The sequence below is a fragment of the Nyctereutes procyonoides genome, unplaced genomic scaffold, assembly GCF_905146905.1.
Source record: "Nyctereutes procyonoides isolate TBG_1078 unplaced genomic scaffold, NYPRO_anot_genome, whole genome shotgun sequence".
NCBI lineage: Eukaryota > Metazoa > Chordata > Mammalia > Carnivora > Canidae > Nyctereutes > Nyctereutes procyonoides.
In genome coordinates, this window is record NW_026575020.1 from 35,752,692 (window position 1) to 35,769,026 (window position 16,335).

Genomic DNA, 16,335 nt, shown 5'->3' on the forward strand with positions numbered 1-16,335 from the left:
CACGGTCCCCAGCTCTTGAGTGCCCTGAGAGCTGTTTAGGACATGAAAGGACTAGCTGGGGGCTGAGTGGAAAGAGGATCCCATGAGAAGGGGCCAGGGCGCTTGGGATGCAGGTGCTCATCCTACCTGTTTCCTTGCAAAACATAGAGGGGATGGTGGGCCACCTATAGCCCCAGTGAGCCAGTGAGGTTCGGGGCGATCGAGGGGTAACAAGTGGTCTCATTTTGTGTGCCTGTGACAATGGCAGTGTCCTCCCAGTGCCACTGGATCAGCACTGGAGGAGGCTGATCCAGAGTGCCATAATCTGTGATCCATTACTAATGTCTGCTATGGGCACTGGGCAGGGAGAGTGGTGGCATGTGTATCCTGTTTAATCATCTCCAGTCTAGCTTCACCCTATGGGATGTAGCCATTCTAGAATACCACAGTGAGCTGGGCCGTGGGCTGACCCAGGAGGGCCGGAGGAAGGCACTGAGTCTGCTGTCTCCTCACCTTGAAGGCGTCTCCAAAATGAACCAAAGGACATGTACTTGAGGCCCATAGAACTTTCTGGCAGAGAAAGATAAGCTCTTGTCTTTATAACTCTTCAGAGAGAGTCACCCCACCCCAAGGACTGGGTGTCACAAGGCCTGGGGCCCCAGCTCTGTTATGGGAGCCTCAGCCACGGCTCTTCACGGGCGGGCCTCAAACATGCTGAGCCTGTTCCCACCGCATCTCCAAGCTTGCTCTTTCCTGAGCCCTCCCATGGCTGAGTCCTTGTCCAGCTCGAAGCTGAAATACCAGCTTGGCAAATGATCCAAAGTCATGCCACTGTTCTGGGCCTCAGTTTTCCCATAGTCATAATGAGGAGGGGACCCTGAATCTCCAGACCACTCCATGGGTTGTACTGATGATGGATGATATCAGGATCATTATCAATACCACCAACAGGGACACGCTCACTAGGCTCTGCTCCAGATATTTTATGCGGATTAGATAATTTGTTCTTTACAATATTCCTATAAAGTTTGACTATCATTACCCTCGTTTTCCAGATGGGGAAACCAAGGCCCTGACAAGTCAAGTAACTTATCCAAGGTTGCTCAACGTGAGGCATGGGTACTCAAGCCCAGCGCCCTGGTTCTGAAGCCCACCTGGCTGCTCTGCCCTGCCTTCCCCAGGGAAAACACAGATGTGAGCAAGGCAGGGCCCCAAGGTTCAGGGGCCCCATCTAGGAAATGCTATGAAGGGATCCACCTCTGTCCTCCGGGTGCCGGTGAGGAGGAACGGAATGAGGCCACGTGTGAGAGCTTGCAGGACACAATTCCGGCCCCCAGGGCAGCTCTCAGGAGTCAATGAGGCAACGGATGTGAGGCCCTTGGGATGTGCCTCCTGGAGGCTGAGCACCTGCTGCAGCCAGGCCCTGGGGATGCAGGGGTGAACCAAGCAAGGCCAGCCCCCAGGGCCAGGAAAGGAAGCAGGGAGGCTGACAGATGAGTAACCACTGCCTGCTGTGTCCCCGGCTGTAGGGGGGCGGGGGCGCCTTCACTCACCTGGGAGTCCTGGGGTTTCAGGGGAGAAGCCCTAAGGGTGGGAGTCGGTAGCCAAGCAAAGAAGTGGAGCGGTGTCCCAGGAGAGCAGGGGGGCATGGTGACAGACCAGGCAAAAGTCAGGAAGGCCCAGAGGGCAAGGTGGTCAGGCAGGCCAGGCGGCAGAAGGAGACAGCGGTGAGACTGGAGAGGCCCACAGGGTCAGACCACACAGGTCCTCACGCTCACATTACCTTACCGAAGGCATGGCCTTCCCCTGAGCTCCAGGCAGGGTTTAGGCAGAAGCCGGACATTGTCAGGTTTTCATTCAACAATGTCCCCTCTGGCTGCCATGTGGGAGGGAGGGAGAAAATGCACAGATGGGGAATCCCAGAAGGCTTCCTGGAGGGGGAGACTCAGGTGAGCCTTGGGAGCGGAAAGCTCAGCTGGCTTTCAGGAAGGTAGGAAAGAAGGGGAGGGAGTTCCAGAAGGTAGATATGAGTAGACAAGGGCCCAGGAAGGAAGGGTGGGGAGTTCTAGAAGGCAGAGCCGCCGGGATAAAGACCTAGAAGTAGGAACATTTCTGGAACGCTCACCTGGGGAAGTGGAGGAATGAAAATGAGGTCAGAGGCAGATCAGACCCACATGTTGGTCCTCGGATGTGGGGGAGGAGGAAGGTGGTGGTGGCTGCTCCCTCCATGCGCCCCCCCCCACCCTACCCCCAAGAACCATCCACGTTCTGGGCACCTGGCTCCGTATCCAGCACAGGATGAGCAGAGTCACCCAGCTAGCTGCCCCCCTCTGTGGCCTGGACTCAGGGACGGGGAGTTGTGCTGAGTGGCCCCTAGGGGAGCCCAGCCCTGCCCCCTGCAGAGCTGCCCAGGAGTCTCCTGGCTGGGTGGGGGGGGGGTACGACATCTCTAGGCCCAGTCCCCATTGGAACAGTGCACAGAAGACCACTGGCCATGGCTTTCATCCTTTGGTCACTATGCTATGACTTTCCCAGGGAATGTCTTTCCAGGGTATCATCATTCCTGCCATACACACAGGGAAACTGAGGCTCAGGGAATCACCTGAGTCCTACTCAGCATTCTAGAGCCCATTTCTACAAACATTTCTTTTCTTTTTTTTTTTTTTAATTTTATTTATTTATTTGACAGAGATTGAGCACAAGCAGGGGGAGCTGCCGGCAGAAGGAGAGGGAGAAGCAGGCTCTCCACAGAGCAGAGAACCAGATTCGGGGCTCGATCCCAGGACCCTGGGATCAGGACCTGAGCCAAAGGCAGATGCTTCACTGACTGAGCCACCCAGGTGCCCTAGAGTCCATTTCTAAACCACCAAACTTTCCTGGAAGTCATTCGGGCTTGCCTCCTCCCCTCCTGGACCACCTAACCTCAGGTGAACCTTAGTGTGAGCCTCCCTGTCAGCACCACGAACATCCCACAGGTGACCTAGAGACAACAATATGCCCCTCCCCTCTCCCCCAGCCCAGGCAGGCATCACTAACCCATTACAGCCCTCACTGTAATGGAGCCCTCACTGCTCCACTTTCCCTTTGCTCCAGGACATAGAGCCTCAGAATCCTTCTTAACATAGCCCACTACGGATTGATCAGGGCTGGCATCCAAGAAGAAACCTCTCGGTCATCCTTGGTCCAGCCTAACTGATCACTTTATAGAAGAGGTAGCTCAACCCCAGAAAAGGGAAGAGACTTCTCAAGGCCATCAGCGGTTTAGGGAAAGAGCCAGGCCTGGGACCCAGTCTCCTGGCTCATCTCTGGTCCAAACCCCTCTCTTTGGTGAGCAGGGCAGGAGGCCTTAGAGATGACACACAAGGCAAGGAGTTCCCAACACTCCCTCCCCATTCCCAGTTCACCTGGCTCTGCCTCAGTCCCTTGTGACCAAAAGAATCTAAACGAAGGCCGCCTGGACCAGCTGGTGGCTGAGCCCCACTCAGAAGCCTGTCTGCGTGCCCCTGTCCTGGGCAGCTGGATGGATGTCCCATCAGCCCAAAGCCAACACCCCCAGGCCCTGCCCCCCCCCCCCCCCCCCCCCCGCGCCAACAGTTTGAGAAAAAACAGCTACTCACCACTGCTGGACTTCCTTCTCGGTAACTGCAAGAGAAAACAGAAGCAGCCCTTTAGCTCTAGGAGGTGCCAGGGGCTGTGCAGACCCCAGGGAGCCCCCTTCCTGCCCTCTCCAACCCCATGGCCCCACAGCCGCCCATGCTGGCTGGCTCCGAACAAGAACGTGCGCTCCCAGGTGAACAGTCGAGTCAGCAGCTCTGTGTCCAGCGGGGACAGCACTGGCCTACCCCCCTGATCCCACGAGGACAGGACAGGCAAAGGCAGCCCCTTACACGCAGGGGTTGGCTCTCCGTGCTGTCTGGGTGGGGGGCAGGAAGGAGCGTCACCCCCACAGGCCAGTGTTTCAGATCCGTCGTGCCCCACCCTCATCCCCAGGATAGCACAGTCAGAGAAGGTGCTCAGCTGCCTGGCCTGCATGTGGTGGGCCGGGGCAGAGAGGCTGAGCACCCCAGGGCCCTGGCAGCACCGGGCACCCTCCCCTCTTCGGCCTGCTCCCCAACCCCCCACAGCACTTAGCTGCAGGTTCTTTTCCAGGCAAGACAAGAACAGAGCCATGACCAACACCCAGGACAAGCCACATAGTGCGGTCGAACATCCAGCTGAGCCCAAAGAGTCATTCTTTATTGAACCACGAAACAAACAAAAAACAATTTTTTTCCTGAAGAATATGAAACTGGCTCAGCTTGGAAACAAACCAGGGTTCTCTCTCTAATTACTGAATGAGAACATGTAATGACCCCCTGCCAGGCCACACTCACTCTCTGCGAGGCTGACTCCGGGAGGGTGCCTCCAGCAACCCATGCCTCAGTTTCTCCTTGTTTGTAAAGAGGGCATAATAGTAATGTCCCAGCCTCATGAGCTGTCCTGGGAATTCGATCAAAACAGGTGTGAAAGCTCGTGCATCCTTGGCACGGGCCCTGGCATGCCAGTGCACTCAGTGCAGGCTTGTGGAAGGAAGGGACGCACGTACAAGTGAACGAAGGGACAGGAATGTGGGTGCAAGGTGGGGTCAGCTGAGAAAAGGAACTGCAACCTCTTCCCAGGGAAGCGGGAGGGGAGGCCCGAGGGGGTGTCCCTGAACTGCCGTGCCTGCCTGGACTTGAGGAGGCCACTTGTTAAAAACCCAGTTCAAGAGAAGCTTGTAACAACTGCCAAATACCAAGTGGCCACCGGCTCCATGCCAGGCGGGCCTCTGTGCTTTGGCTCAGCTGCCCTGACTACAACTCAGAGGGAAGACAGCGTTACTCTGCCCTGCCTCCAAATGGGGAAACTGAGGCACGAAGGGGCCAGGACATGAAGTGATGGGGTGAGGGTCTGAACTCTGCAGCCTAGAAGCTGGTGGTCAGCCTCCCGGGGAAGGTTGGAGGCCGCCCCCAGGCCCCTCTTCCCACAAGCCCAGATCCCAGGCAGAGGGAAGAGACCAGCCCCTGAATAGGCAGCTGATAAACAGAAGGTACAGCGATAGCGGGCGGCGCGGGTTACCTGGATCGGCCAGACCTGGTGGAAAAAATGCCATTTTCCAAGGGAGTTTTGGCGGAGGGTAGAAGGTGGGAAGGAGTCAGGTGTGCGGGTGGAGAAGGAAGGAGACCTTGGTCTAACCCGGGCTCAGCTGCCCTGGACTCACCACCCATACCCGGCAGTGAAGGGCAGCAGGGGCGAGGGGATGATGCTCAAAGCCCAAACCTGGAGAGACCCAGGAGACCCAGCACAGCACAGGCGGGAGCTTCCAGGCACATACTCTGGAGCAAGACTAGGCCTCCTGGGTTCATACCAGCTGTGGGTCCTTGCACAAAGCACCTCCTCTCCCCGAGCCTCAGTTGCCTCATCTGTAACACAGGCCATCGTGTAGACTAAAACGACTTGATGCCCTTCTCGGGCACAGGAATCCCACAGGCAGGTGGTGGGCCCGTTTCCCCGACGACATCGCAGTGCAGCTGAGTCCACTGGCCTGAAGTAACCCAAGGTCACCTTGCCAGGAAACGGCAGGGCCAGGACTGCCTTCAGAGCCTGGGATGAAGGCCGCTGGGCGCCTCCTCCACCCAGAGCATCAGATGAAGAGCTGCATGACTTTGTGTGACCTTGGCATCACGTGACAGAAACACTAGGAGCTAAGTGGTAAGAGCTTGGGTGGCAGATCCACTACTGACCTCTGGGCTCCCAGGGCCAGAGAAGGCTCCCCTGGAGTCCCCTAGCTCAGAAGCTCCCCCCAAGTCCCCAGGATGTAGAAGCCATTGGGGGGGGGGGAGACACAGTTGGCTGCCCCTCCCCCATCAGAATGGTCCCCAACACAGAACACTGGGTGATCAGCAGGCAGTCAAGCCCCGGGGGACGTGAGCTGGGGTGGGGGAGACAGGCCCTACTGATGCTTTAAGGAGCTAATTAACCTTTAGGAAACAGAAGAAGCCATCAGGTGTCCCCTGGCACCATGCCGGGGCCAGCAAGCCATCACTGCTTCCCTACCTGGAGCCATGCAGGGTCTTGAGTGGGGCGGACAGCAGGCAGCCCCCTGGGGGCCCAGCCTTCTACCTGAAGCCCCTCTAAGGGCTCAGGTACCTGGAGGTGACCAGTGTGAACCTGACTGTCCAGGTGAGACAGCAGAGCCAGGGACCTGAGGAAGGGACCCATGGCCACTGTCACCACCCGGATCTGCCCAATGCCGAGACCTGCGTTCTTATCATTCTGTCTGGGTTTCCAGGAGCCCAGCCATTCCCATACTACCTTCTCGATTCTTCCCTAACCACCAGTCCGATGATTCACTCAAGATGTTTCTTTAAATCAGCTCATTTACTTCGTTTACTTGCCTGATCCAGATTCAGTCTAAGCTTCAATATCCACAAAATTACCAATGACTTGTGCTGCTCATATCTTAGCTAACACACAACAAAAATATGACCATGAAGATGACTGTCCTTGATCAAACCTGGCCTCTCCGATAGTGAAACGCCCCGACACCAGGTGCCTCCCTGACCTGATGCCGTAGGAGGACGTGGTATCCACGGAGTTCTCCTGCCAGAAACAGTCAACCTGGATCTGATCATGAGGATGTAACCAGACAAATCCAGAAGGCGGGACATCTTACAAGACAATTGGCCAGGACACTTGAGTATGTCGGGGCCATAAAAGGTAAAACAAGGCAGGGGATTGTTCCAGAAAAGGAGCCAAGGCCATCAAATGCAACCCACAGAGCCTGGATTGGGTCCCGGATCTGGTGTTAAAGACGAGCCACAGCAAACATTATTCGGATCGCTGGGGAAGATGCACCATAGGGAGTGATTAGATGCCCTGATGGGCTCACTGCTGATTTTCTTAGCGGTGGGAACAGCATGGGCATGATATGTGGGGGAATATCCCTTTTCACTTGAGATGTGCCCTGAAGTATTTGGGGGTGAGGTCAGGATGCCAGCAGCTTCGTCAGAAATGTACACACATATATTTAGAAAGAGAAGCAACAAAGCCCGGCAAAATGTTGGCTGCTGGCAAATCTAGATGAAGGACACAGGTGCTCACTGAGCTGTTATTTTAATGTTTCTCTCGCTTTCAAAATAAAAGTTTTTTTGGGGGGGGAATATTTGTCCCCATCAGCCCACAAGCTGTGTGTGCCCCACCCACAGCCAGATGGGCTGGGGGTCCTGCAGCTCTGACCCCACAGACCCTCGGGGGGAGAAGGGGTTGGGATCACGGGGTCCCTCTGCTCCACACTCTGCCCTGACACCAGAGTGACATTCCTAGGCTCAGGCATCCCAGTTTTGCCCCGGGCCCTCATCCAGGTGTGAAGTGAAACAGGCGTCCATGCACACGCACATGGTGCTTACACTGGGTGGGTCCATGCTCAGGGCTCAAGGCCCAGCAGGTAGGAAGGCAGGCTGTCCTCAGCCCAGGACTCCCCAGTCCTCCAAGCCCCTCTCTAACCACCCCCGCCTCCACCCTGCCTCCTGGCTCTTGCACCTGCTGCTCCTCTGCCCAGGACACCTGTCCTCACCTCCTTCACCTAGGTGACCGCATCTACCTTTCCAATCCCCACCAGGATGTCCCTTCTCACAGAGCCCTCCTGCCCTGCCACAGCCCTTCTGAAAACCCCCGACGTGCGGGAATCACCACTCCCCACAGAGTCTCTCTTCCCATGAGCTGCACACAGAGGTCAGACTGGGCACTGCCCACTGGCACCAGGCCAGGGAGGGGGACAGTGGGCACAGGGAGTGGCCCACAGAAGGGGCTCTGGGGTCAGCCCGGCCAGCACTCCAGGCAAGGGGTCTGAAGGCTGTGTGGCCTTGAGCAATGACTCCCGGCCTCCGAGCCTTGGTTTGCTCATCTGAAAATGGGACAAGTAACAGCCTCTGTCTTACGGGAGGAGGGTGTACTTAAAGCATGTCTGGCATCCAGCAGGTGCTCAACAGAAGCACATTTTCTCCTCTTTCCAGTTGGACGCTAAGGCATCCTGGCATCCCTGGCATCGCCCCAGCACCCGGCCCAATGTCCTGTATGCAGGAGGCAGACAGTAAACCCTCGTGGATTCCCTATCATCACCAAGCCACTTGGCTGCATGTGAGACACACCCCACAACATGTTTCTCACCACTTGTTTACTTCTACAGCTGCCACTGGCTTTGGCCAACTTTAAAAATGGGCTACCTTTCTCTGGCCCACTCCTGCCTACAGGCCAGGGGGCGGCTCAGGCTCATTAGGAAACCAATATCTAAAACCACCTGGCCAAGGCAGCGGGAGGCTCTGGGTCAGCGTCCCATCTTGGCCATTTGTAGGCTGTGTTACTCTGAACAAGTTACTTAACCTCTCTGAGCCTGATTCCTCATTGAACGATGGGGTTATAAACGCCTACCAGATGGAGCCATTGGTAGGGCTTCTTAAGAGGCAGAAGGAACACTCCAGGCCCAGAGTGGGCCCAGAGCCAGGAAGAGAGGAGCTGGGCATCCCCAGCGCTCCCCTCCCTGAGAAGCTGGGGCAGCTGGGGGATGGGGGGCTGGAGCCTGCGGGTGGCCGGGAGTGGGGAGGGGCCCAGCTGTGGCCTGCTGCCCTGCTGTCCCCAGCTGGCTCAGGGCAACCAGGCATTCGCCCTCTGGTGGGGGGTGGGGGAGGGGGGCGGGGCATGGGGGGAGGGCGCCAACAGTACCCCCACCCCCGCCACCCCCACCAGGATGGCAGGAACAGAGCGCCTGCTCCCCAGGCTGCTCCCTGCGCCTCCTCCCTCGCGCAGCTCTCATCTGCCAGGAATGAACGCGAGAGCCAGTGCCTGGAGCGCAGGATAAATGTTGAGTCTCGTTGTGATTTCCCTAAAGCAAAATACCTCTCCTGATTGAAGCTCAGCTCCAACAGGGTGGGAACGGAACACAGGGGCTGGCGGGCTGGCGGCGGCGGGAGGGCAGGTGGCCCGCTCCTTCCAGCCTCTCGAGCCACCATCCTGTGGCCAATCCAGGCCGTTTCCATCTCCAGGGACCCAGGCTGGGTTGACCGCCGGGGTCACCGAGGCCTCCTGCCTCCACTGCAGCAAGAAGGCGCCTGTTTGATTAACACCAAAAGAGAAAGTGGGGCCATTTGGGCCTGGCCGCCAGCAGGCCCCAGTCATTTAGTCTGACGACCTGTTAGTCCTGACGCCTTTGACCACTCGGACAAAGATGTGCTCGGAAATGCAGAAAGAAGCTTCCAGAAGTGTAGCACCCTCCTTAGGCCCCAGGCCTCTCCTTTGCTCAACCTCCCAATACTAAGGTCTTCTGAGCCCCTTCCTCACATGGCTGTCTGGGGGCAGCATATGCATCTACATGCCTCATGGTCAAGGTCCTCCCCAACCGGCTGCCTCTAGCTCAGCCCCTGTCCACTCTCCTCACAGTCGTCCAGGGGCCCCGTCACGCTCCACGGGGCTCAAAGGGATTCTCACCTCAGACTGACCTCCCCTTCCTGGGGACGCCCCTCTTCCTGCTCTCCTAGGCAGAAAACACAGGAACACCCCCACATTCCAGGCCAGCTGGGTGTCCCCCACAGGACCCCTTCTCCCGGGCACCTGTCACCCTCCCATGCCCCTCCCCCAATCTAGTCCCCAATCTAGTTGGCAGTCTAGCAGCTGCCAACGTCCCTAATCTGGTGCAAAGCTCAGAGAAGGCAGCAGGGCAGCTGCTACAGATGCTCCCCCATCCTCGCAGGCACCCCCACCTCCAGGAGCCGCAGTTCCCTAGAGGGAAGGCAGTGTAGCATGGTAGGCTCTTGGACCTGGATTCCAGGGGCCTGCTACTCCCCTGCGGCCAACCGGTCACCTTCCCTGTCTCTGAAAGGGGTCGTGACTCCTCCCGCAGACGTTACCAGCAGCATTGACTGTGAAGTGCCACACACCCAGAGGTGGGGAGACAAGGGATTCAAATGCTTGGGAGCTTGCCTCCCAGGGGGCTGGGAGCAGACACCCGCACTTCCCTGGCCTCCACGTGGCACAGGTGCCCCGAGCCCCAAATCCCTTCCCAGCAGAGCCAGGGAGGCTGCAGTCAGATGACACGAGCTGGGTGATGCACGGACGTCCCCGTGGGGGCCAGGGACTGGGCTGTCCACCCTGGCTGTGCAGCTTCCTCCCTCCAGAGGGTGCAGAGAGCTCCAGTCCCCAGCTCCCGCACCCCTCAAAGTGACCTGCAGGCAGCTAGCCAATGGCCAGGGACCCCAGGGGTGGTGTGGAAACAGGAGGGTAGGCCAGACAACCTGGGCCAGGTGCTGCACTAGGGTGTTAGGTGCCCTTGGCTGGGGGGGGGTGGGCAGCAGGCTCATCTGCAAGAAGGAGCCCTCGGGGTCAGACAGAAGCCCATGCCATGCACCGGGGCGCCATGTGCCCAGCGCTGCTAACTGGCTCCGGGCCTCCTCCTGGGCAGGGAGGGAGCCAGCCGGGCCTCCGCATGCCCCATGCCTGTCTTCCATAAATGCCCAGCCTCAGGGAGCTGGCCTGAGCTCATCAGAAAGGCACCTGGCTTCCTGCCCAGAGTTCCCAGGCCCTCTGTGCCGAGCGGGGTGCTGCAGACTCCCCTCGAGCTGAGCCAGAAGGCGCGAGTTCCCCAGAGCCTGGCCCTGACACCTGCCCCCACCCTGGGCCCCCTCTTCTGCACGATCTCCACCCACCACCCACACTGGCCAGGGCCCCCACAGTCTGCAGGAACTTTCCTGCTGCACTCACACGGACCTGAAGACCTGACCCCCTGCAGGGCCTCGCAGGCCTCAGACTGCCATCTGCGCACCCACCTCCAGCACACCCACCTCCACCAGACCTGCGAGCCGCTACCAGGCCAGCCCTGCACCCCGCCCTTTGCGCACAGGATTTGTAAAGCCTCACAAAGCTCCAGGGGTCACAGCTCCGGCCAGAACTCGGCCACCTGCCCACCCCACCCCTGCCAGTGCTCCCACTCTGGCTGACCTGCCTGTAGCCCTAGAAGCTGGGCTCTCTCCCACCACAGGCCTTTGTAGGGACAGGTCACCCACTACCTAGCTGCTGTGTGACCCCAGCCAATGTACTCCCCTCTCTGAGCCATGGTCTCCCCTCCCTCTCACAGAGCGGCCATGGGAGCCAACAAGAGGATCCAGGCCAACAGCACTGAGCCCAGCGTGTGACAAGTGACACAGAGACTCAGGCTATCCCGATGACAGCCAGGATATTAGAGTAAGACGTCAGGAGTCTCACTGCCACCAGGGCAGTAGCAGGAGATGCAGCTGGCAGGGCCAGGCAGAGAGGCTGATGGGAAATGTCCTAGGACGCAGAGAGGAACCAAGCCCTCAAGGGGCTCGAGGTGAGGTTGCTGCTCAGGGCTGCTCAGATCCCGAGTCAAATGCCCCTGCTCCCTCCTGACCCTCAGGATCCCTGAGCCCTACACGCTGTGCTGACAGGTGGAGGTCTCCACCAGCCCATCTCATTGGTGAAACAACTGAGGCTTCACAGAGGTAAAGGCACTCGTCTGGGGTGACAGTCAGTGGTGAGGAGTGGAGGGGGCACCCAGGTCCCTCCAACTCCGAAGCCTGTGCTCAAGCAGGCTCTGGCCTGCGGAGGCAGGGAGGGGGCCACCCACAGAGCCCCATGGGCCGCGGCAAGCACTCACTGAGCACCTGCAGTGGGCCAGGCTCTGGGTGCACAGGGTGTGAGTGCACCGTCCAGCAGGGAGCAGCAGTCCTCAGGTGACCCTTGTCTTTCTCCCGGACCTCAAGATCCTCCCACCTCTGAATTTACCGGATAAAGCGTGACTGGCGTCTTGTCTCAGTTTTCTCATCTGACAGATGGGCTTAGGGTGTTCACTGCCACTGGCTCACAGGGAGGTGAACGTGCTTGGTCCCTGGAGCAGGGCCACGTGCTGGAGGAGTCCAGGGGCTCCCCAAAGGTGCCCTCCCCAGAGCCTCTGAGGGCAGAGGACTGTCACCCCAGGGAGTGGGGGCAGAGTCCCAGGAAGCCATGGCAAACAAGGTGTCGTTCAAATCTTGGGTTCCAGCTCAAATATTTCCACAAGTTCTGCATTCTGCTCCATTGTTTATAAATATTTAATTTACCTTAATAATAAAGTTATCCATTGATTTTAATCTCTATGTAAGGTAAATGACTCTCTCCCCTCCCTCAAAAAAATTCTCAAAACTGCAGAAAGATGTACTTTGTCTCACAGCTTCCAGGTGCAAAAAGTCTCCATTTACGTAGCATTTCTCGCATTTTAATCTCCTTCAGTGTCCGAACGATGCTGTGAGACAGGGATTCAGTATCCCCCTTCTACAGATCACGGGACTGTGGACTGAGAGGTGGAGCCACCTGCCCAAGGACCACCGTCGGTCTGCAGTGAGGCTGGGACCAGGACCAGGGCCCGTGGACTCCAGGACTTGCGGGAGAGGTACAGCATTTCAAGCATCACGCAAATGCATTCTGGGAGTCACTTTCCTGCCTGACTCCCGAACTGTATCATCTGGGGCCCTCAAAGAGGCACCGAATCTTTGGCTTCTCTGACTCCCCCAGCTAAGGGCCACTGGGGCTGGGAAGCAAAAGTTCTCAATATCTGCTCATCTATTAACCTGCTCTGGCCAAGCGACCCACATCCACAGTCCAACAGGTTCCAATCCCAGCTCTCCCACGTTCCAGCTGTGTGACACTGGCCACATCAGTTAATCTGAGACTTGGTTTCCTCATCAGGAGATTGAGGATAAAGCCTACCATGGCTACAGATAGAGGTAGAGCCTGGACAGCAGGAGGAGTGGCTCTGTCCTCATCCTTCTGCCTGCCTGGATTCTCTGATTTTGTCTTTTCTCAGTGGTGGGGGGCCCTGTGGGGCAGGCTCTGTGTCTGCCTAAGCCTTGGCCATAAAAGAGCATCCGGTGCGTAGTAGATGCTCAATGCATATCTGTTCTTGGAGAATGTGTGTGTGTCATGCTTGTTGTAGGCGAGGAAGTAGATGCACCTGTTTTTACTTCCTAGAACTCAAGGTTATTCCTCCTGGCTAATCAATGGGTTTACCATGATGGCACTCCTTCTCTCTCTCTCTCTCTCTCTCTCTCTCTCTTTTCCCCTTCCCTGTTTCCCTCTCTCCCTCTCTTGAAAGAAAGGAAAAAAGTAAAGAGAAAAGAAAAGAAAGAAGGATGGGCAAACAGGATAGTTTTTACCCCTTCATTCCCCCAATAAGTAATTTCTGAGCATATGGGCCAGGCCTCAAGCTGGGCTCTGGGAACACAGCACTGGCCCAGACACAGGTCCTTGTCCTCCAAGTGTCTGCTGTAACAGGACAGACGGACATAAGCACACAGCAGCACAGCTGTCTAACAATCTGCGTCAAGTGGGAACCTGACCCAGCTGGGGGGTGGGGGCTGTTCCCCGGGGAAAGGGCACGTAGGCTGACATAAAAAGGACAGGCAGGCCTCTGCAGACAAAGAGGAAGGGAGATGCCACAGAGTGTGGTGAGCTCAGGGGACCACAGGAAGCCACATCTCGCTGGAACAGAGAACAGGCCAGAAGAAGGATGATGTGGTCCAGGCAGTTGGAGCACAGCGAGGGCCTCAAAATGTTAACCATCACTACGATAATGAATAAAGGTGTCAAAGCACTCACAGACACGGCCAGATGACCAGGGCCAGTCACCTGGGCACCTGAGGTGGGAGGGGGCACAAGAAGCCCTGTCCTGGGGCATGTGGCATCTGCCTACCCCAAAAGGCCCCACTCCCCGGCCTCATCCCCAGACCTGGGAGAGGTGAGGCACTGAGACCCGGGGAAGGTGCAAGCCCCCCATACTGGGTGACAGAGACAACACTGGCAGGGAGACAGAGACAGGGGTAGTGGGACATACCAGGAATGGAAACCAGGCAGTGACAGGGTCAGCAGGACCCAGCCCCACCTCTGCCACCGCCAGCACACCGTCCTCCCCTTCCCACCCCAGATGTGAGCAGCCAGCAGCAGGCGGTGATGTCTGCATCAGAGCCCCACTAGGGTGGCCCAGCTGTCCCCGGGACAGGCAGTGGGGACAAGGTGCTGAGGCACTGACCCCAGGGCTTCTGGTAGAGTGGGGGCCTGAGCCCCAAGCATCTGGGTCCCAGCCACACTGTGGGCCCCGGCTGTGGCCCTTTAAGAACTAAGAACAGAGGATGGCCCTGACCTGCCTTCTGCACACAAGTAACTCACCCCAGTCCTTCCTGGACCTGGCAGCAGGATGACCCCAGCACTGGGACTCCCAGCAGTAATGGGGCACAGAGAGGCACCTGTCAGCCTGGCCAGAACCCTCTGGAGGCCAGAAGGAGGCCTCCTTCGGGCAGGGGGAGCACCCACCTCCCCCCACACGAGCCCTGGGGCCTCACCTGGCTCACCAGGTTCCCGAGACTGGCCCCCAGCAGTGCCTCCTCCAGGTAAGCCCTGCCCTGCTGGTCGGCGGCCCCTCCAAGGGCTAATTTACCAGACCTCTGCCTTACCACGCACCTCCTCTCTACTCTGGCCACTGCACCTTCTCTAGCTCCTCCGAGTTGCCACATCTAGATGCCTCCAGACATGGGACATGCTGCTCCTTCTGTCTGAAACACTCTCAACATTGATTTCAGATCAATAATGAATAACTGTTTATTATGGCTGGCAACTCCTACCCTCAGGTTTCAACTGAAACATCACCTCTTCCAGGAAGCCCTCCCGGATGCACCCCAGACCCAGTAGCCATCCAAGCATTGTGGAATGCCCTGTCTTGATGCTTCCCCTAGCCTCCTGTTACCCCCACCTCAGTGTGAATTCCAGAAAGGCCAGAAACCCATCCGTCCATCTGCCCTGCATCCTGGCACCCACAGAACTGTCGGGAAGCAACTGTTCCACAAGGGCTTTCTGCATCTGGAAGTAAAGAGTGGCAAGGTGGCCTGGAGACACCCTTGGCCAAAGTGACCCCACGCAGGCACCCAGGGTCTCCAGCCACTCGCCCCTAGCTGGTGGGGGCCCCCTTCCCACAAGCACCCCCAGCAACACAGAGCCTGAGCCAAGGACACACTTATCGAGGTAAGAGTGGCCAGCAGGCTCCTCTCCTTTATTGTGAGGGCTGCTGTTAGTTTTAATTAAGATCATGTTCTGCTCAGGCCCAGCAAGGGCCTCATCACGGGTAGTCGGGAAATAATCACCATCACTCAACAGGCTGCAGGCTGCTGAGCCTCAGACGGGGTACGGGGACCCTGCGGGCCGGGGGTGGGGGTGCAGGGGGCAGAGGCCCAGGCAGCTCAGGCTTTGAGCCCTGTCGAGGGCCTCGTCTGCCCAGCACACATGCCAGAGACTTCTGAACAGAAGGGAAGCATTCGCTTTTCCCCCCACGATGCCAAAAATAGCCCCATCTCCTGCCTTTGAACAGGAATGTCTCGGTTCCTACAAAGAGACAGGAGCACAGGGCGGGATGGGGGGCTGCTGGAGGGAGAGGCCGTGCTGGCTAGCTGGACCCCTCCTCATGTCCCCAGCCCCCAAAGGTGAGAGGGACCCAGGTCCTTGCCAGGCCTGGCTTGCTGGGGCCTGGCCTCCCAGAGCCTGACTTCTCAGGATGCAGTCACCCCCCAGATGGGCAGGCCCCCCAGCCCCAGTCCCAGCCCCAACTCCAGTCTGGGAGGTAGGACGGGGCAGGACAGGAGCAGAGAGCACAGACCCGAGATGGGTGACAGCTCTGCTTGCTTGCCAGCTTGTTCCTTTTCGTATTTGCTCATTGGTTAGTTCCAGGCCCTGTTCTAGGAGCTGGGGGGACAGAGTGACCCACGCAGCCAGACAAGTCTGTCTTCACGGTGCTCACAGCCCAGTGATCTTCGAACATGTCCTTGCTACCCGGTCTGGGGAGGGACGCTGGCTGGTCCCTGGGTACCTCCTACAGGAAGGCCTCCGGGGTGTTGGCGCGGGCTGAGCACACACCCAGCAGAGAGGACCAAGGGTCAGGCCAAAGCGCTTCCGAGCTGCCCTCACCCAGGACCCAGACCCTCGTTCAACCTGCCAGCAAGCCTGCTAGAGGCATGTGCCCATTTTATGTACAAGGCCACCGGGGTGCAGACGAGGGATACAGGAGCTTGGGCCTTCCAGGCCCTTCAGGCAATATTTTCACACTAATTGCAGCCACCGTCCTGGGAGCCGGGATTGCTGTCATGTGCCCATTTTACAGGTGAAGTGAGGAGGCTCAAGGGAAAGAGCTGGGCCAGGGTCCTAGAGCTCAGGAGAGGAGCCGGGGTTCACACCCAGGCCTGGCGGCTCCCTGAGCAGGAGCGCTTGACATGGCGATAAGCCCTCTCTGCTTGTGTCACCCAGCAACCCTGG

General features: G+C 58.0%; 1 protein-coding gene across 1 annotated transcript in view; it reads right to left on the reverse strand.

Moving 5' to 3' along the window:
- NCS1 (neuronal calcium sensor 1) overlaps positions 1–16,335 on the reverse strand; it is a 50,774-nt gene that overhangs the window by 24,005 nt on the left and 10,434 nt on the right. The window contains exon 2 of the mRNA XM_055333315.1: positions 3,597–3,621. Coding sequence (XP_055189290.1) covers positions 3,597–3,621 — 25 coding nt within the window. The remainder of the gene's footprint in view (positions 1–3,596; positions 3,622–16,335) is intronic.